General features: G+C 39.1%; 2 protein-coding genes across 49 annotated transcripts in view; one reads left to right on the forward strand and one right to left on the reverse strand.

Moving 5' to 3' along the window:
* The window catches only part of LOC131129259 (uncharacterized), a 90,509-nt gene extending 80,909 nt beyond the window's left edge, over window positions 1-9,600 (reverse strand). For 3 of the 45 annotated variants that reach the window (XM_058072599.1, XM_058072598.1, XM_058072597.1), the window contains exons 1-8: window positions 6,771-7,149; window positions 6,513-6,632; window positions 5,722-5,802; window positions 4,939-5,019; window positions 4,154-4,234; window positions 3,378-3,456; window positions 2,791-2,842; window positions 425-604 (exon numbers count right to left, since the gene is read on the reverse strand). In XM_058072599.1, coding sequence (XP_057928582.1) covers window positions 425-604; window positions 2,791-2,842; window positions 3,378-3,456; window positions 4,154-4,234; window positions 4,939-5,019; window positions 5,722-5,802; window positions 6,513-6,539 — 581 coding nt within the window. In that variant the 5' untranslated portion in view covers window positions 6,540-6,632; window positions 6,771-7,149. The other 42 variants (XM_058072606.1, XM_058072621.1, XM_058072594.1 and 39 more) reach the window with 42 other exon arrangements.
* Window positions 1-20,852, forward strand: part of LOC131129258 (cAMP-specific 3',5'-cyclic phosphodiesterase 4D-like) — a 116,128-nt gene that overhangs the window by 74,555 nt on the left and 20,721 nt on the right. For all 4 annotated transcript variants that reach the window (XM_058072584.1, XM_058072585.1, XM_058072588.1 and 1 more), the window contains 5 exons: window positions 12,934-13,125; window positions 15,030-15,066; window positions 15,147-15,220; window positions 15,304-15,344; window positions 15,473-15,585. In XM_058072584.1, coding sequence (XP_057928567.1) covers window positions 12,934-13,125; window positions 15,030-15,066; window positions 15,147-15,220; window positions 15,304-15,344; window positions 15,473-15,585 — 457 coding nt within the window. The remainder of the gene's footprint in view (window positions 1-12,933; window positions 13,126-15,029; window positions 15,067-15,146; window positions 15,221-15,303; window positions 15,345-15,472; window positions 15,586-20,852) is intronic.

Below are 20,852 nucleotides of genomic sequence, written 5' to 3' on the forward strand. Positions count from 1 at the left end.
CCGAGGGTGGAATTGAACCCTGGTGACTCGACCACTCGACCGCCGTGCAGCCCTGCCGATAAATTGTTTAACATTATTTTCATACAATTTTTTTTACTAATTGACTTTTATACTTTTTTCTGCTGGAGCTACGGATCAAAATCTTATGCAATTGCAAAATTTGAACTATAAAGTAATGCTATATGTATTCTATGTATTCTATGTATTCTATGTATATAACATACACGACACCCTATAACCTTTACAGGTGAACTTCATTTGACCTTGTCTAAATGTTTGAATGTCCAACTGTTCAATGTTTCAGTGCTTTCTGCACAAGTTGCTGTTCTTAAAAAAAAAATAGGTGACTAGCAAAATAAATACTACATAGTGTATGCATACTGTATGTGTACAGTATATGTACTAAGCAGAGCTGATGACCTGCCTTGAACGTGATCTTGTCCTCTCCGCAGCTATATTTAGACGTGAGCTGCTCTGAGATGTTGATGTTGGACGCCGAGTATTTGCTGTGTTTTGACAGGCGTCCGCGGTGCTGGGTCGGGTTGGTGGGGTGATCAGCTGGCTCGTGCGTGTTTCGACGCCGTCATCGTTGCATTGTAGCACGCTGCAGTAGAGATCATATTGAGAGTAGTTTGTTAAGACATAAACAAACAATGTCACGATGAAAGAAAAGATCAGTTTGACATGGCGCTACAAAGGGGAAGTAGGAGTCTCCCCGCCCCTCTGCTGCTTTTAGAGCAAATACACAATTGGTTTGAGGTGCAAAGAAAACATATGCACGATTAAGCACCGTCACGTGGTCAATTCAGCATGTCCAAAAAGTAGCAGGACTGCCATAAACCATTACCATCAACCATAACTTTTACATGTTGACGCTTGTAATATTTCATTGGCTTACATTTGGGGACTTAAAGTTTGTCATCTTACAAACAACATTAAAGTCATCACACAGTAACTTAACACTCCCAAGGTACCTAAGAAGTATACATTCATTTTCTACCGCTTTTCCTCACAAGGGTCCCGGGGGTGCTGGAGCCTATCCCAGCTGTCTTCGGGCGAGAGGCGGGGTACACCCTGGACTGGTGGCCAGCCAATCACAGGGCATATATAGACAAACAACCATTCACACTCACACCTATGGACAATTTGGAGTCGCCAATTAACCTAGCACGTTTTTGGAATGTGGGAAGAAACCAGAGTACCTGGAGAAAACCCATGGGGAAAACATGCAAACCGAGGCCGAGGGTGGAATTGAACCCTGGTCTCCTCGCTGTGAGGTCTGCGCGCTAACCACTAGACCATCGTGCCGCCCACTTTTACATGTTGACGCTTGTAATATTTCATTGGATTTAAAGTTTGTTCACTTAATTCGTCACCATTTTTTTTATCAAAGACAAAAAATAGAGAATACATAGCAATGGATAGATTTCAGAATGTGTTGAAAAAAAATTAATATATGAATATATATTTTTTTTAATGGTAAATATAAATAGCTTGAGCAAAAAAAAAAAGGTCATTACTCATTATAACCGCCTGACTCACTGTGCCATCTTACAAACAACATTAAAGTCATCACACAGTAACTTAACACTCCCAAGGTACCTAAGAAGTATACATTACATGTACCAATACCGGTTTAAAAGCAACAAGCGACATAGATGAATAGTGCTGCAATGTTGCTTATTTGCACCAGAGGGAGCCACAGGAGCCAGGGATAATCTGAGAGGAGGCTGATGTCATTGCAGCGCCCCAATGAATGCGTTGCTTCGATGGAATGTCGTGGGAAAACATAAAAATGTTGGCAGGTGTTAATTTTAAACTTGTATTGGTGCTTGTTTGTATATTTCTGAGGTATACTTTTGGAGTGTTAAGTTGTTGTGTGATGAATTCAGTGTTTTCACTAAGATGACACTGTGAGTCATATTGTTATACTCGTATATACTGACCTTCACCGATCTCCAGTGGGTCGACGAACGTGTTGTGAGTACATCAACAAGTAAAGTAAAGACATTAAGAATAAATATATGATTTGCAGTTGCATCATATCTGCAAATATTGACCGTCAAAATGTTTGCTGGAATACAAGTCATGCAGGATGTACAGTATTGCATCACTCCTGTTCACACAGTAACTTAACACTCCAAAGGTACCTAAGAAGTATACATTACATGTACCAATACCGGTTTAAAATTAAGAACAGCTATTTCAACATCTACCCATAATGCAGTGCATTGTAGGACAAAGCAACATAGATGGATGGTGCTGCGATGTTGCTTATTTGCACCCGAGGGAGCCACAGGAGCCAGCGGAGGCTGATGTCATTGCAGCGCCCCAATGAATGCGTTGCTTTGACGGAATGTCATTAAAATGTTGGGCGGTGTTAATTTTAAACTTGTATTGGCGCTTGTTTGTATATTTCTGAGGTATACTTTTGGAGTGTTAAGTTGTTGTGTGATGAATTCAGTGTTTTCACTAAGATGACACTGCGAGTCATATTGTTATACTCATATATACTGACCTCCACCGATCTCCAGTGGGTCGACAAACGTGTTGTGAGTGCATCAAGAAGTAAAGACATTAAGAATAAATATATAACTAATACTGGAGTAAAAATGTGGATTAATCTTTATTCCATGTCTGCTCTTAGCCCTTCACGTTCATGCTGGCTATGTTTGTTTTTAATTAATGAGTTTCCTCTTCGTTTTTCACTCATTTTAAAAGTTTCGCTGTAACACACACACTCACGCAAATGAAGTGTTCTCTGATATGTTTTGGTTCTCTCCTCCTCACCTCCAGCCTCCTTCCTGGTGTGATGTTTGAGGCCTCCCAGCCAATTCCCACGCTACAAAGAATGAAAACAGGAGGGAGCGTGTGTTTATAGATGTGTGGCTTGACCTTTGACACGAGTCCCCGTGTCATTTTCCCATCTAATACTCCCAAATACCATCTGGCCGTTCAGTGTTCTATACTGTATCACAGAATCAAACTTAAATCCCTCAGCCCCAATTCCCATGAGCACACACACACACACACACACACACATTGGCTGTCATTACCCATCCAGCCATTCAAACATGCTCTGCTAATTGACAGGAAATAGCCATATTAAGATAATATATAAGAAAAATATATACATCCATTTTGTTCCTTCACTCATATTTTTTGTTTATCTACTTCACTTGCACCTAAAATGGCTGCTAAAGGCGGCCAGGCTTCGGTTCTCACCACTAGGCCTGTTAGCATTAGCAAATATATACACATGTATATACACAGACTTTCTTTTCTCACATAAACAACAAACATACAGTACATCAAAAGTCACTCTACATGACTATACTACATATCGTGGTGTACTTAAAAACTTCTTTTTCACTAACCTGAAACACACAAAAGAGCGGGAACAGTTGGTCGTCTTCTCCAACACAGCAGTTGATTTATTTCTTCTTTAAGCATGCTCTGCTAATTGACAGGAAATGGCTATATTAAGATAATATATACAAATATATGAGAAAAATATACATTGAAATATACATCCATTTTGTTCTTTCACTCATTCTTTTGTTTATCTACTTCACTTGCACCCTAAAATGGCTGCTAAAGGCGGACAGGCTTCGGTTCTCACCGCTAGGCCTGTTAGCATTAGCGAATATACACATGTATATACACGGACTTTCTTTTCTCACATAAACAACAAACATACAGTACATCAAAAGTCACTCTACATGACTGTACTACATATTGTGGTGTACTTAAAAACTTCTTTTTCACTAACCTGAAACACACAAAAGAGCGGGAAAAGTTGGTCGTCTCTCCAACACAGCAGTTGATTTAGCATTATTTAGCATTCAAGCTTGCTCTGCTAATTGACAGGAAATAGCCATATTAAGATAATATATAAGAAAAATATATACATCCATTTTGTTCCTTCACTCATTCTTTTGTCTATCTACTTCACTTGCACCTAAAATGGACGCTAAAGGCGTCCAGGCTTCGGTTCTCACCGCTAGGCCTGTTAGCATTAGCAAATATATACACACGTATATACACAGACTTTCTTTTCTCACATAAACAACAAACATACAGTACATCAAAAGTCACTTTACATGACGATACTACATATCGTGGTGTACTTAAAAACTTCTTTTTCACTAACCTGAAACACACGAAAGAGCGGGAACAGTTGGTCGTCTCTCCAACACAGCAGTTGATTTATTTCTTCTTTTAGCATGCTCTGCTAATTGACAGGAAATAGCTATATTAAGATAATATATATAAATATATGAGAAAAATCTACATTGAAATATACATCCATTTTGTTCCTTCACTCATATTTTTTGTCTATCTACTTCACTTGCACCTAAAATGGACGCTAAAGGCGTCCAGGCTTCGGTTCTCACCGCTAGGCCTGTTAGCATTAGCAAATATATACACATGTATATACACAGACTTTCTTTTCTCACATAAACAACAAACATACAGTACATCAAAAGTCACTCTACGTGACTATACTACATATCGTGGTGTACTTAAAAACTTATTTTTCACTAACCTGAAACACACAAAAGAGCGGGAAGAGTTGGTCGTCTCTCCAACACAGCAGTTTATTTAGCATTATTTAGCATATTTAGCATTCAAGCACGCTCTGCTAATTGACAGGAAATAGCCATATTAAGATAATATATAAGAAAAATATATACATCCATTTTGCTCCTTCACTCATATTTTTTGTTTATCTACTTCACTTGCACCTAAAATGGCTGCTAAAGGCGTCCAGGCTTCGGTTCTCACCGCTAGGCCTGTTAGCATTAGCGAATATACACATGTATATACACGGACTTTCTTTTCTCACATAAACAACAAACATACAGTACATCAAAAGTCACTCTACATGACTGTACTACATATCGTGGTGTACTTAAAAACTTCTTTTTCACTAACCTGACACACACAAAAGAGCGGGAACAGTTGGTCGTCTCTCCAACACAGCAGTTTATTTATTTCTTCTTTAAGCATGCCCTGCTAATTGACAGGAAATAGCTATATTAAGATAATATATATAAATATATGAGAAAAATCTACATTGAAATATACATCCATTTTGTTCCTTCACTCATATTTTTTGTCTATCTACTTCACTTGCACCCTAAAATGGCTGCTAAAGGCGTCCAGGCTTCGGTTCTCACCGCTAGGCCTGTTAGCATTAGCGAATATACACATGTATATACACGGACTTTCTTTTCTCATATAAACAACTAACATACAGTACATCAAAAGTCACTCTACATGACTATACTACATATCGTGGTGTACTTAAAAACTTCTTTTTCACTAACCTGAAACACACGAAAGAGCGGGAACAGTTGGTCGTCTCTCCTACACAGCAGTTTATTTAGCATTATTTAGCATATTTAGCATTCAAGCATGCCTTGCTAATTGACAGGAAATAGCCATATTAAGATAATATATAAGAAAAATATATACATCCATTTTGTTCCTTCACTCATTCTTTTGTCTATCTACTTCACTTGCACCTAAAATGGCTGCTAAAGGCGGACAGGCTTTGGTTCCCACCGCTAGGCCTGTTAGCATTAGCGAATATACACATGTATATACACTGACTTTCTTTTCTCACATAAACAACAAACATACAGTACATCAAAAGTCACTCTACATGACTGTACTACATATCGTGGTGTACTTAAAAACTTCTTTTTCACTAACCTGAAACACACAAAAGAGCGGGAAGAGTTGGTCGTCTCTCCAACACAGCAGTTGATTTATTTCTTCTTTTAGCATGCTCTGCTAATTGACAGGAAATGGCTATATTAAGATAATATATACAAATATATGAGAAAAATATACATTGAAATATACATCCATTTTGTTCTTTCACTCATTCTTTTGTTTATCTACTTCACTTGCACCCTAAAATGGCTGCTAAAGGCGGCCAGGCTTCGGTTCTCACCGCTAGGCCTGTTAGCATTAGCAAATATATACACATGTATATACACAGACTTTCTTTTCTCACATAAACAACAAACATACAGTACATCAAAAGTCACTCTACATGACTATACTACATATCGTGGTGTACTTAAAAACTTCTTTTTCACTAACCTGAAACACACAAAAGAGCGGGAACAGTTGGTCGTCTTCTCCAACACAGCAGTTGATTTATTTCTTCTTTAAGCATGCTCTGCTAATTGACAGGAAATAGCTATATTAAGATAATATATATAAATATATGAGAAAAATCTACATTGAAATATACATCCATTTTGTTCCTTCACTCATTCTTTTGTCTATCTACTTCACTTGCACCCTAAAATGGCTGCTAAAGGCGTCCAGGCTTCGGTTCTCACCGCTAGGCCTGTTAGCATTAGCGAATATACACATGTATATACACAGACTTTCTTTTCTCACATAAACAACAAACATACAGTACATCAAAAGTCACTCTACATGACTATACTACATATCGTGGTGTACTTAAAAACTTCTTTTTCACCAACCTGAAACACGTCTCTCCATACATCCATTTTGTTCCTTCACTCATTCTTTTGTCTATCTGCTTCACTTGCACCCTAAAATGGCTGCTAAAGGCGGACAGGCTTTGGTTCCCACCGCTAGGCCTGTTAGCATTAGCGAATATACACATGTATATACACAGACTTTCTTTTCTCACATAAACAACATACAGTACATCAAAAGTTACTCTACATGACTATACTACACATCGTGGTGTACTTAAAAACTTATTTTTCACTAACCTGAAACACACAAAAGAGCGGGAACAGTTGGTCGTCTCTCCAACACAGCAGTTGATTTATTTCTTCTTTAAGCATGCTCTGCTAATTGACAGGAAATAGCTATATTAAGATAATATATATAAATATATGAGAAAAATCTACATTGAAATATACATCCATTTTGTTCCTTCACTCATTCTTTTGTCTATCTACTTCACTTGCACCTAAAATGGACGCTAAAGGCGGCCAGGCTTCGGTTCTCACCGCTAGGCCTGTTAGCATTAGCGAATATACACATGTATATACACGGGCTTTCTTTTCTCACATAAACAACAAACATAGAGTACATCAAAAGTTACTCTATATGACTGTACTACACATCGTGGTGTACTTAAAAACTTCTTTTTCACTAACCTGAAACACACGAAAGAGCGGGAACAGTTGGTCGTCTCTCCAACACAGCAGTTTATTTAGCATTATTTAGCATATTTAGCATTCAAGCTTGCTCTGCTAATTGACAGGAAATAGCCATATTAAGATAATATATAAGAAAAATATATACATCCATTTTGTTCCTTCACTCATTCTTTTGTCTATCTACTTCACTTGCACCTAAAATGGCTGCTAAAGGCGGCCAGGCTTCGGTTCTCACCGCTAGGCCTGTTAGCATTAGCGAATATACACATGTATATACACGGACTTTCTTTTCTCACATAAACAACAAACATACAGTACATCAAAAGTCACTCTACATGACTATATTACATATTGTGGTGTACTTAAAAACATCTTTTTCACTAACCTGAAACACACGAAAGAGCGGGAAGAGTTGGTCGTCTCTCCAACACAGCAGTTTATTTAGCATTATTTAGCATATTTAGCCTTCAAGCATGCCTTGCTAATTGACAGGAAATAGCCATATTAAGATAATATATAAGAAAAAATATATACATCCATTTTGTTCCTTCACTCATATTTTTTGTCTATCTACTTCACTTGCACCTAAAATGGATGCTAAAGGCGGCCAGGCTTCGGTTCTCACCGCTAGGCCTGTTAGCATTAGCGAATATACACATGTATATACACTGACTTTCTTTTCTCACATAAACAACAAACATACAGTACATCAAAAGTCACTCTACATGACTATACTACATACCGTGGTGTACTTAAAAGCTTCTTTTTCACCAACCTGAAACACGTCTCTCCATACATCCATTTTGTTCCTTCACTCATTCTTTTGTCTATCTACTTCACTTGCACCCTAAAATGGCTGCTAAAGGCGGACAGGCTTTGGTTCCCACCGCTAGGCCTGTTAGCATTAGCGAATATACGGACTTTCTTTTTTCACATAAACAACTAACATACAGTACAGAGGCATCAAAAGTCACTCTACATGACTGTACTACATATCGTGGTGTACTTAAAAACTTCTTTTTCACCAACCTGAAACACATGAAAGAGCAGCAGTTGATTTATTTCTTCTTCTTCACCGCTGTGTGCGGCCTTCCCAACAACCAAGCCCGCAACGCCCCCCTGTGGCGCCACCGTGCAACAGCACCTAGTGCCCTACTTTCAACCACAAATTATAGGAAGATTAAATGAAAACTTCTTTGTTTTTATTGTGTTTTTTTTCACACTTTTACACCTGGAAGGAGGCTGATGTCATCGCAGTCCCCGAATTAATTTTTTTAAGATGCATTTTTTAAAGATGCTGCAAAGCAAATGGACCAATCAGAGTTGAAAAGTCAATAGAAATAACTTTTTTTTTTTTTTTCAAAGTTTTAACGCCAAGCTTGTTTTGTTTTCAAATAAACCGAAGGAAGGCAAGGCTGCGAGGTGTAAACTGCACATCCTGGGAACAAAAGCAAACTTTAGGATATGGGTGTGTGAGAAAAGCTGCAAAGTAGACCAGAGTTAAAGAGAGAAAAGGAGGCGGCGGGGGGGCGACTGGGAGGGGGGGGGTACTGTCATTTACGTCAGTACGATAGAGAACAATGCTGGAGGCTGAAGACCTACCAAGGTCAACTTGTTATGAATGTTCACGCTACACAAGACGCCAGCCTGTCTCTCGGACAATTTAATGGCAGCAAGTTTTACTCTTATTTTAGTACTTTGTTGTATTAAATACTAATAATTCTGAGCGTTATTCATATTTTTTATATTAATATTGTAATCTTACATCAATAAATCTGCTGATCAGTAGCCACACTGGTTATATTAAGTCTTGTATTTACAGGAAAAGTCCACTAATTCCTTTGGGGGGGTGAATTGTGATGATGCTGATGATTTTTATTGTAAACAGATGCTCTCAGAGTGCATTGTTGTTGTTGTAGTACACCATTTTTATCAATAGAGGGCACTATCTACCCTCTATAGATTTGTGGATTTTTTTTTTTATTTAAGAAAGAAATTTAAGAAAAATAGGCCCAGTGTATATTTTCATGTAAAAATAAATCACCATTTTTAACTAAAGTTCAGTTTTCCTTTAAAGTACTCGGCTGCTAAAGTACTAGGTGTTATACTATCAAAACCTGCTGGTGTTATTACATGTTTAACATAAAGAAATGTTGTTCACTTAATTAATAATTATGCATATAAAGTACCCTCCAATCATACATTAACCCGAACTTCCTATCCCGAAGATGTATTAGTACACATGAAATCCATTGTATTTGTACACATGAAAATTGTTAATACTTCATGGTACTATGTTTGTAAATGAATTGTTATTTTTTATGTAAAACAACCCTTTTTGGAGTTGTTTATGTTGTGGTATATTCATTCTATATATATTCCATATTTTCTACTGCTTATCCTCACGAGGGTCGCGGGGGTGCTGGAGCCTATCCCAGCTGTCTTCGGGCGAGAGAGGCGGGGTACACCCTGGACTGGTGGCCAGCCAGCCAATCACAGGGCACATATAGACAAACAATGTTGTGGTATAATTGTTTATAAATGTGAGCTGTCACATGTTTTAGTTTTAGTTGGGAACTGATATTTTCCTGAAACTTAGCAGTGTTCAAAAAAAGGAAAAGAAACAAACTTTTTTTTTTTTACCCTGATGAAGTATTTTTTTTGGTAGGTTCCATGTTTATATAACCATAGAACACAATATTATGTGTGCCTTAAAATAATCGGTACAAAATCGTCTGAAATGGTCGAAAACTTTAAAATTTTGCAATTGCATAAGATTTTGATCTGTAGCTCCCACAGAAAAAAGCAGAAAAGTCAATTAGTAAAAAAAAAATTGTCTGAAAATAGTGATGAAACAAGGGCAGGGCTGCACGGCGGTCGAGTGGTCAGGGTTCAATTCCACCCTCGGCCATCTCTGAGTTTGCATGTTCTCCCCGTGCATGTGTGGGTTTTCTCCGGGTACTCCGGTTTCCTCCCACATTCCAAAATCATGCTAGGTTAATTAGCCACTCCAAATTGTCCATAGGTATGAATGTGAGTGTGAATGGTTGTTTGTCTATATGTGCCCTGTGATTGGCTGGCTGGCCACCAGTCCAGGGTGTTCAATGAATGAATGAATACCCAGGTATCCAGGAGGGTGGGGAAAGACAAAATAAGAAGCCAAAAAGTTACCACTTCCACACAAAATAGGAGGAGAAGTCATTCATTCATTTTCTACCGCTTATCCTCACGAGGGTCGCGGGGGTGCTGGAGCCTATCCCAGCTGTCTTTTGGGCGAGAGGCGGGGTACAGAAAATCGGAACCAAAGCAAAGTTTATTCATTTTTCTGTTTTTAATAAATGCATTTTTTTTTTTTTTTTTTTGGAAAACCTGATGCGGCCCAGTCTCACCCAGACCCTAGCTCCAGTGGCCCCCCAAGTAAATTGAGTTTAAGACCCCTGCGTTAAAAACCTCATTTTTTGAAGCATCCGCTATTGAAAAGTACCACAAATATAAAAAGCATGAAGTGGGGCAGGATGGGGCGGGGTATATATATATATATATACGTACATACGTAAGCTCCCCTCAACGCCTCCCTCAGTTCCCCAGGCAGATCTATTTATAGCTTCTGACGTCACTGATGGAGCCTCGTCACGGCCACTTTCACTGAGCTGGCAGGGCTGGGAAGTGAAAAAAAACGGGGGGCCCCCCGGGTTAGGCGGAGGGTATCATTGCGGAGGTAAAGCCCAGCCAGATTTGCAAGCCCCGCCTCTCTTGCTGATGTCACACCAATCGTGTGCGAGATGGTGACGGTGACCCGCATCACTGTTCTGAATGCACCACTCTCTCTCTCTTTGTGAATCGGGTTGGCTTCTCATTCAGCATCAGTTGCGTAATCGCCCATAGTCGCCCATTTATCAGTCCCGGTTAGAAGTGGAGCGTTGGAGACAGGTTGTGCTAAAAATAGACCGGCGCAACCTTCACTTGCTTCTGTGAGCGCTCTGATTTTCTATTGTTACGATACGACCAGACCGGGGGGGGGGGGCCCTATTAAACGTGAGAGAAACACCTAAAGCTCACATAGCAACGTCATTTTTCATGACCTTCAAAGAAGGTCACTACTGGAATTGATCATGCACTTCATTGGTGCATATGTTATATGTTAGCGTAGCATAGCGTACAAGAGAGTGCATTAAGCGTTATATGAATAAGGAGCGCTACTGATGTAACATGCCGGGGGGGTCGGGGGGGGGGGGGGTGCATAAAGGACACTATGAAAAGCAATGCGTCTCAAGGTCGCCTGCTCGCTAATCAAGAAAGCATGGATAGATTCCGAGTCACATGGAAATAATGTATTTGATATACAGTACTCATATACATTAGCAGTATTACTTCATTTAGTAATATATGAAATATTGTGGTTGTACTTTGCAGATGGGATACACATATTTTAGCCCGTTCTGCAATTTAAACATTAACCTGAATGATTTGGGGGTGGCACGGTGGACAAGTGGTTAGCGCGCAGACCTCACAGCTAGGAGACCAGGGTTCGATTCCAACCTCGGCCATCTCTGTGTGGAATTTGCATGTGGGTTTTCTCCGGGTACTCCGGTTTCCTCCCACATTCCAAAAAAACATGCTAGGTTAATTAGCGACTCCAAATTGTCCATAGGTATGAATGTGAGTGTGAATGGTTGTTTGTCTATATGTGCCATGTGATTGGCTGGCCACCAGTCCAGGGTGTACCCCGGCTCTCTCGCCTGAAGACCGCTGGGATAGGCTCCAGCACCCCCAGCGACCCTCGTGACGAAAAAGCGGTAGAAAATGAATGAATGAATGATATATTTTGTTATGCTAATTTGGAGCAGGAGGGGATAGAAAAGAAAACTGTACATGTATATTTGCATAAATGTGCACATATGCGTGAATGTGGGCGGCACAGCGGTCGAGTGTTTAGCGCGCAGACCTCACAACTAGGAGACCAGGGTTCGATTCCACCCTCGGCCATCTCTGTGTGAAGTTTGTATGTTCTTCCCGTGCATGCGTGGGTTTTCTCCGGGTACTCCGGTTTCCTCCCACATTCCAAAAAAACATGCTAGGTTAATTAGCGACTCCAAATTGTCCATAGGTATGAATGTGAGTGTGAATGGTTGTTTGTCTATATGTGCCCTGTGATTGGCTGGCTGGCGACCAGTCCAGGGTGTACCCCGGCTCTCTCGCCTGAAGACCGCTGGTATAGGCTCCAGCACCCCTGCGACCCTCGTGAGGATATGCGATAGAAAATAGATGAATGAGTTCTCCTCCTATTTTGTGTGGAAGTGGTAACATTTTTGGCTTCTTATTTTGTCTTTCCCCACCCTCGGCCATCTCTGTGTGGAGTTTGCATGTTCTCCCCGTGCATGCGTGGGTTTTCTCCGGGTACTCCGGTTTCCTCCCACATTCCAAAAAAACATGCTAGGTTAATTAGCGACTCCAAATTGTCCATAGGTATGAATGTGAGTGTGAATGGTTGTTTGTCTATATGTGCTATATGTACGCCACCTCTAATGCAAACTCCGCACAGAGATGTCCGAGGGTGGAATCGAACTCGGGTCTCCTCGCTGTGCGCTAACCACTCGACCACCGTGCATCCATGACTTTTTTATACTACTAATAAAATCCCTCATCTTCTGTTTATTTCTATTTTCCATAGAAATCCATTGAGGTTTTTGTTGTAGATTTTATATTATTTATTTGGATTTCTTTCCACTTTCCAAAAACACTAACATGAATGTTTCTCTCTTTTTAGTTTTGACGTGGAAAATGGCCTTTCGGTGGGTCGCAGTCCTCTGGACGCTCAGACCAGCCCGGGCTCAGGTCTGGTCCTCCAGTCCAACGTCCCGCATAGTCAGCGTCGTGAGTCCTTCCTCTACCGCTCCGACTCTGACTATGACCTGTCTCCTAAAACCATGTCCCGGAACTCATCCACGGCCAGCGACTTGTGAGTACTTCCTTCTTTGATCCGTCCAAATACATGAACTGGTAGAACCGCAACACATCTCATGATATGAATATGAATATGAACTTATTTTCATCAATCAGAAGATGTTGCTGCTTTGTTTTGAAGGGAGGAAGGATTGAAGCAAAGCGAAGTCAGTTGGCTACCTCGGTGAGGCGGAGTGTGACGACTGCTGTGATTTAAATCCACCTACTCTTTTTACGTATATACTATATCACCCTTCCTTGAGCATGATCATCACACAGCAACTTAACACTCCCAAGGTACCTGAGATAAGGTACCATAATGCAGTTCATTGTAGGACAAAGCAACATAGATGGATGGTGCTTCAATGTTGCTTATTTGCACCAGAGGGAGCCAGGGGAGTCTTGAGGGGAGGCTGATGTCATTGCAGCGCCCCAATTAATTTCGTTGCTTCGACGGAATGTCATGTTCGGAAAACATTAAAATGTTGGGAGGTGTTAATTTTAAACTTGTATTGGCGCTTGTTTGTATATTCCTGAGGTGTTAAGTTGATGCGTGATGAATTCAGTGTTTTCACGAAAGATGACACTGTGAGTCATATTGTTATACTCATATATACTGACCTCCACAAACGTGTTGTGAGTGCATCAAGAAGTAAAGTAAAGACATTAAGAATAAATATATGATTTGTAGTTGCATCATATCTGCAAATATTACCCGTCAAAATTTCTGCTGGAATTCAAGTCATGCAGGATGTACAGTATTGCGTCACTACTGCTTTATTTGTCACTGTCACCGTGTGTTGACATTCCGTATTTTCCGGATTATAAGTTGCACTTTTTTTCATGCGATTTATACTCCAGTGCGACTTATGTATGTTTTTTTTCTACCTAATTATGCATTTTTGGCTTTGTGCGACTTATACTCTGGAGCGACTTATGTATGTTTTTTTCTGCTTAGTTATGCATTTTTGGCCTTGTGCGACTTATACTCCGGAGCGACTTATGTATGTTTTTTTTCTACCTAATTATGCATTTTTGGCCTTGTGCGACTTATACTCTGGAGCGACTTATGTATGTTTTTTTTTTCTACCTAACTATGCATTTTTGGCTTTGTGGGACTTATACTCCGGAACGACTTAAGTATGTTTTTTTTCTACCTAATTATGCATTTTTGGCCTTGTGCGACTTATACTCCGGAGCGACTTAAGTATGTTTTTTTTCTACCTAATTATGCATTTTTGGCCTTGTGCGACTTATACTCCAGAGCGACTTATGTATGTTTTTTATTATTTTTCTTATAGTCCAGAAAATACGGTACTTACATATGTGCATGTCTTAACTTTTCACACACAGCCTTTGGCAGCACCTTATGTATGAACACATTCCTAATCCATGCATATGCAACAACTACTTTCTACCGCTTATCCTCACGAGGGTGCTGGAGCCTATCCCAGCTGTCTTCCGGCGAGAGGCGGTGTACACCCTGGACTGGTGGCCAGCCAGCCAATCACAGGGCACATATAGACAAACAACCATTCACACTCACATTCATACCTATGGACAATTTGGAGTGGCTAATTAACCTAGCATGTTTTTGGAATGTGGGAGGAAACCGGAGTACCCGGAGAGAACATGCAAACTGGAAGGGTGGAATTGAACCCTGGGTCTCCTAGCTGTGAGGTCTGTGCGCTAACCACTCGGACACCGTGCAGCCTGTACAATGTTATACATAAAGTCAATGTGCAGTGGACAAGCGCTTTGCTAGTATAAATAAAGTCATTCCATTCTCTTAAAGCTACACACACATCATTTCCATCGTATAAATAACATGTGTTATGTAGACTAAAAATAAAGAACCATTGTGAATTTGTCCAAAAGATCTTCTAAAGCTGATGTTTGTGATATATTTTTTTTTTGCAGGCATGGAGAAGACATGATAGTTACTCCATTTGCACAGGTAGGTAACATTTACCGTATAAACATCTGGGTATCTACTGTATTTCATATCACCCTAAATCAAATATCAATACTTTTCAGATCCTGGCCAGTCTACGGACGGTGAGAAGTAATTTTGCTGTTCTCACACACTTGCAAGACCGCGTGGGGAACAAGTAAGAACGAGCTAAGAGGATCAAATGAATGCCCGCTAGCTTCTATTCTACCCGTTCTTCATCTCATCTGTTCTTTGTCGCAGGTGGCCGTCGAGCAGCAACCAGCCACCTCTGTGCCATGCAGGTCAGTGCACGAACGACCGTATGTTCGAATCCATTTACTTTTTATTTAGTATCTGCAGACGTTGCATTGAAACAGGAGACGAAACACTGAATGTTGGTCAACCTGGCAACCTGTCTTTGTTCATTCAGAGGAGCCTCATCAAAAACTAGCAATGGAGACTCTGGAGGAGCTGGACTGGTGTCTGGACCAGCTGGAGACGCTTCAGACGAGGAACTCGGTCAGCGAGATGGCGTCGAATAAGGTGAGAAGACGGGACGTTGGTGCATGTGTCATCAGTTTATGGACACGAGGCAATGTCCATATCAAGGAATAGCACATAAAATTTAGCAATGTCAGATAATACATACATAAGTCGCTCCGGAGTATAAGTCGCACATGGCCAAAAATGCATAATTAGGTAGAAAAAAAACATACATAAGTCGCTCCGGAGTATAAGTCGCACAAGGCCAAAAATGCATAATTAGGTAGAAAAAAACATACATAAGTCGCTCCGGAGTATAAGTCGCACAAGGCCAAAAATGCATAATTAGGTAGAAAAAAACATACATAAGTCGCTCCGGAGTATAAGTCGCACAAGGCCAAAAATGCATAATTAGGTAGAAAAAAACATACATAAGTCGCTCCGGAGTATAAGTCGCACATGGCCAAAAATGCATAATTAGGTAGAAAAAAAACATACATAAGTCGCTCCGGAGTATAAGTCGCACAAGGCCAAAAATACATAATTAGGTAGAAAAAAACATACATAAGTCGCCTCGGAGTATAAGTAACACAAGGCCAAAAATGCATAATTAGGTAGAAAAAAAACATACATAAGTCGCTCCGGAGTATAAGTCGCACAAAGCCAAAAATGCATAATTAGGTAGAAAAAAAAACATACATAAGTCGCCTTGGGGTATAAGTAACACAAGGCCAAAAATGCATAAGTAGGTAGAAAAAAACATACATAAGTCGCTCCGGAGTATAAGTCGCACAAAGCCAAAAATGCATAATTAGGTAGAAAAAAACATACATAAGTCGCTCCGGAGTATAAGTCGCACAAAGCCAAAAATGCATAATTAGGTAGAAAAAAAACATACATAAGTTGCTCCGGAGTATAAATAACACAAGGCCAAAAATGCATAATTAGGTAGAAAAAAACATACATAAGTCGCTCCGGAGTATAAGTAACACAAGGCCAAAAATGCATAATTAGGTAGAAAAAAAAACATACATAAGTCGCTCCGGAGTACTAGTCGCACAAGGCCAAAAATGCATAATTAGGTCGAAAAAAAACATACATAAGTCGCTCCGGAGTATAAGTCGCACAAGGCCAAAAATGCATAATTAGGTCGAAAAAAAACATATATAAGTCGCTCCGGAGTATAAGTCGCACAAAGCCAAAAATGCATAATTAGGTAGAAAAAAAACATACATAAGTTGCTCCGGAGTATAAATAACACAAGGCCAAAAATGCATAATTAGGTAGAAAAAAACATACATAAGTCGCTCCGGAGTATAAGTAACACAAGGCCAAAAATGCATAATTAGGTAGAAAAAAACATACATAAGTCACTCCGGAGTATAAGTCGCACAAGGCCAAAAATGCATAATTAGGTAGAAAAAAAACATACATAAGTCGCTCCGAGTATAAATAACACAAGGCCAAAAATGCATAATTAGGTAGAAAAAAACATACATAAGTCGCTCCGGAGTATAAGTCGCACAAGGCCAAAAATGCATAATTAGGTACAAAAAAACATACATAAGTCACTCCGGAGTACAAGTTGCACAAGGCCAAAAATGTATAATTAGGTAGAAAAAAAAACATAAATAAGTCGCTACGGAGTATAAGTCGCACAAGGCCAAAAATGCATAAGTAGGTAAAAAATATATACATAAGTCACTCGGAGTATAAGTCGCACAAGGCCAAAAATGCATAATTAGGTAGAAAAAAAACATACATAAGTCGCTCCGGAGTATAAGTGGCACAAGGCCAAAAATGCATAATTAGGTAGAAAAAAAAACATAAATAAGTCGCTACGGAGTATAAGTCGCACAAGGCCAAAAATGCATAATTGGGTAGAAAAAAAACATACATAAGTCGATCCGGAGTATAAGTCGCACAACGCCAAAAATGCATAATTAGGTAGAAAAAAAACATACATAAGTCGCTCCGGAGTATAAGTCGCACATGGCCAAAAATGCATAATTAGGTAGAAAAAAAACATACATAAGTCGCTCCGGAGTATAAGTCGCACAAGGCCAAAAATGCATAATTAGGTAGAAAAAAACATACATAAGTCGCTCCGGAGTATAAGTCGCACAAGGCCAAAAATGCATAATTAGGTAGAAAAAAACATACATAAGTCGCTCCGGAGTATAAGTCGCACAAGGCCAAAAATGCATAATTAGGTAGAAAAAAACATACATAAGTCGCTCCGGAGTATAAGTCGCACATGGCCAAAAATGCATAATTAGGTAGAAAAAAAACATACATAAGTCGCTCCGGAGTATAAGTCGCACAAGGCCAAAAATACATAATTAGGTAGAAAAAAACATACATAAGTCGCCTCGGAGTATAAGTAACACAAGGCCAAAAATGCATAATTAGGTAGAAAAAAAACATACATAAGTCGCTCCGGAGTATAAGTCGCACAAAGCCAAAAATGCATAATTAGGTAGAAAAAAAAACATACATAAGTCGCCTTGGGGTATAAGTAACACAAGGCCAAAAATGCATAAGTAGGTAGAAAAAAACATACATAAGTCGCTCCGGAGTATAAGTCGCACAAAGCCAAAAATGCATAATTAGGTAGAAAAAAACATACATAAGTCGCTCCGGAGTATAAGTCGCACAAAGCCAAAAATGCATAATTAGGTAGAAAAAAAACATACATAAGTTGCTCCGGAGTATAAATAACACAAGGCCAAAAATGCATAATTAGGTAGAAAAAAACATACATAAGTCGCTCCGGAGTATAAGTAACACAAGGCCAAAAATGCATAATTAGGTAGAAAAAAAAACATACATAAGTCGCTCCGGAGTACTAGTCGCACAAGGCCAAAAATGCATAATTAGGTCGAAAAAAAACATACATAAGTCGCTCCGGAGTATAAGTCGCACAAGGCCAAAAATGCATAATTAGGTCGAAAAAAAACATATATAAGTCGCTCCGGAGTATAAGTCGCACAAAGCCAAAAATGCATAATTAGGTAGAAAAAAAACATACATAAGTTGCTCCGGAGTATAAATAACACAAGGCCAAAAATGCATAATTAGGTAGAAAAAAACATACATAAGTCGCTCCGGAGTATAAGTAACACAAGGCCAAAAATGCATAATTAGGTAGAAAAAAACATACATAAGTCACTCCGGAGTATAAGTCGCACAAGGCCAAAAATGCATAATTAGGTAGAAAAAAAACATACATAAGTCGCTCCGAGTATAAATAACACAAGGCCAAAAATGCATAATTAGGTAGAAAAAAACATACATAAGTCGCTCCGGAGTATAAGTCGCACAAGGCCAAAAATGCATAATTAGGTACAAAAAAACATACATAAGTCACTCCGGAGTACAAGTTGCACAAGGCCAAAAATGTATAATTAGGTAGAAAAAAAAACATAAATAAGTCGCTACGGAGTATAAGTCGCACAAGGCCAAAAATGCATAAGTAGGTAAAAAATATATACATAAGTCACTCGGAGTATAAGTCGCACAAGGCCAAAAATGCATAATTAGGTAGAAAAAAAACATACATAAGTCGCTCCGGAGTATAAGTGGCACAAGGCCAAAAATGCATAATTAGGTAGAAAAAAAAACATAAATAAGTCGCTACGGAGTATAAGTCGCACAAGGCCAAAAATGCATAATTGGGTAGAAAAAAAACATACATAAGTCGATCCGGAGTATAAGTCGCACAACGCCAAAAATGCATAATTAGGTAGAAAAAAAACATACATAAGTCGCTCCGGAGTATAAGTCGCACATGGCCAAAAATGCATAATTAGGTAGAAAAAAAACATACATAAGTCGCTCCGGAGTATAAGTCGCACAAGGCCAAAAATGCATAATTAGGTAGAAAAAAACATACATAAGTCGCTCCGGAGTATAAGTCGCACAAGGCCAAAAATGCATAATTAGGTAGAAAAAAACATACATAAGTCGCTCCGGAGTATAAGTCGCACAAGGCCAAAAATGCATAATTAGGTAGAAAAAAACATACATAAGTCGCTCCGGAGTATAAGTCGCACATGGCCAAAAATGCATAATTAGGTAGAAAAAAAACATACATAAGTCGCTCCGGAGTATAAGTCGCACAAGGCCAAAAATACATAATTAGGTAGAAAAAAACATACATAAGTCGCCTCGGAGTATAAGTAACACAAGGCCAAAAATGCATAATTAGGTAGAAAAAAAACATACATAAGTCGCTCCGGAGTATAAGTCGCACAAAGCCAAAAATGCATAATTAGGTAGAAAAAAAAACATACATAAGTCGCCTTGGGGTATAAGTAACACAAGGCCAAAAATGCATAAGTAGGTAGAAAAAAACATACATAAGTCGCTCCGGAGTATAAGTCGCACAAAGCCAAAAATGCATAATTAGGTAGAAAAAAACATACATAAGTCGCTCCGGAGTATAAGTCGCACAAAGCCAAAAATGCATAATTAGGTAGAAAAAAAACATACATAAGTTGCTCCGGAGTATAAATAACACAAGGCCAAAAATGCATAATTAGGTAGAAAAAAACATACATAAGTCGCTCCGGAGTATAAGTAACACAAGGCCAAAAATGCATAATTAGGTAGAAAAAAAAACATACATAAGTCGCTCCGGAGTACTAGTCGCACAAGGCCAAAAATGCATAATTAGGTCGAAAAAAAACATACATAAGTCGCTCCGGAGTATAAGTCGCACAAGGCCAAAAATGCATAATTAGGTCGAAAAAAAACATATATAAGTCGCTCCGGAGTATAAGTCGCACAAAGCCAAAAATGCATAATTAGGTAGAAAAAAAACATACATAAGTTGCTCCGGAGTATAAATAACACAAGGCCAAAAATGCATAATTAGGTAGAAAAAAACATACATAAGTCGCTCCGGAGTATAAGTAACACAAGGCCAAAAATGCATAATTAGGTAGAAAAAAACATACATAAGTCACTCCGGAGTATAAGTCGCACAAGGCCAAAAATGCATAATTAGGTAGAAAAAAAACATACATAAGTCGCTCCGAGTATAAATAACACAAGGCCAAAAATGCATAATTAGGTAGAAAAAAACATACATAAGTCGCTCCGGAGTATAAGTCGCACAAGGCCAAAAATGCATAATTAGGTACAAAAAAACATACATAAGTCACTCCGGAGTACAAGTTGCACAAGGCCAAAAATGTATAATTAGGTAGAAAAAAAAACATAAATAAGTCGCTACGGAGTATAAGTCGCACAAGGCCAAAAATGCATAAGTAGGTAAAAAATATATACATAAGTCACTCGGAGTATAAGTCGCACAAGGCCAA

Source organism: Doryrhamphus excisus, chromosome 5 (assembly GCF_030265055.1).
Source record: "Doryrhamphus excisus isolate RoL2022-K1 chromosome 5, RoL_Dexc_1.0, whole genome shotgun sequence".
Taxonomy (NCBI): Eukaryota; Metazoa; Chordata; class Actinopteri; order Syngnathiformes; family Syngnathidae; genus Doryrhamphus; species Doryrhamphus excisus.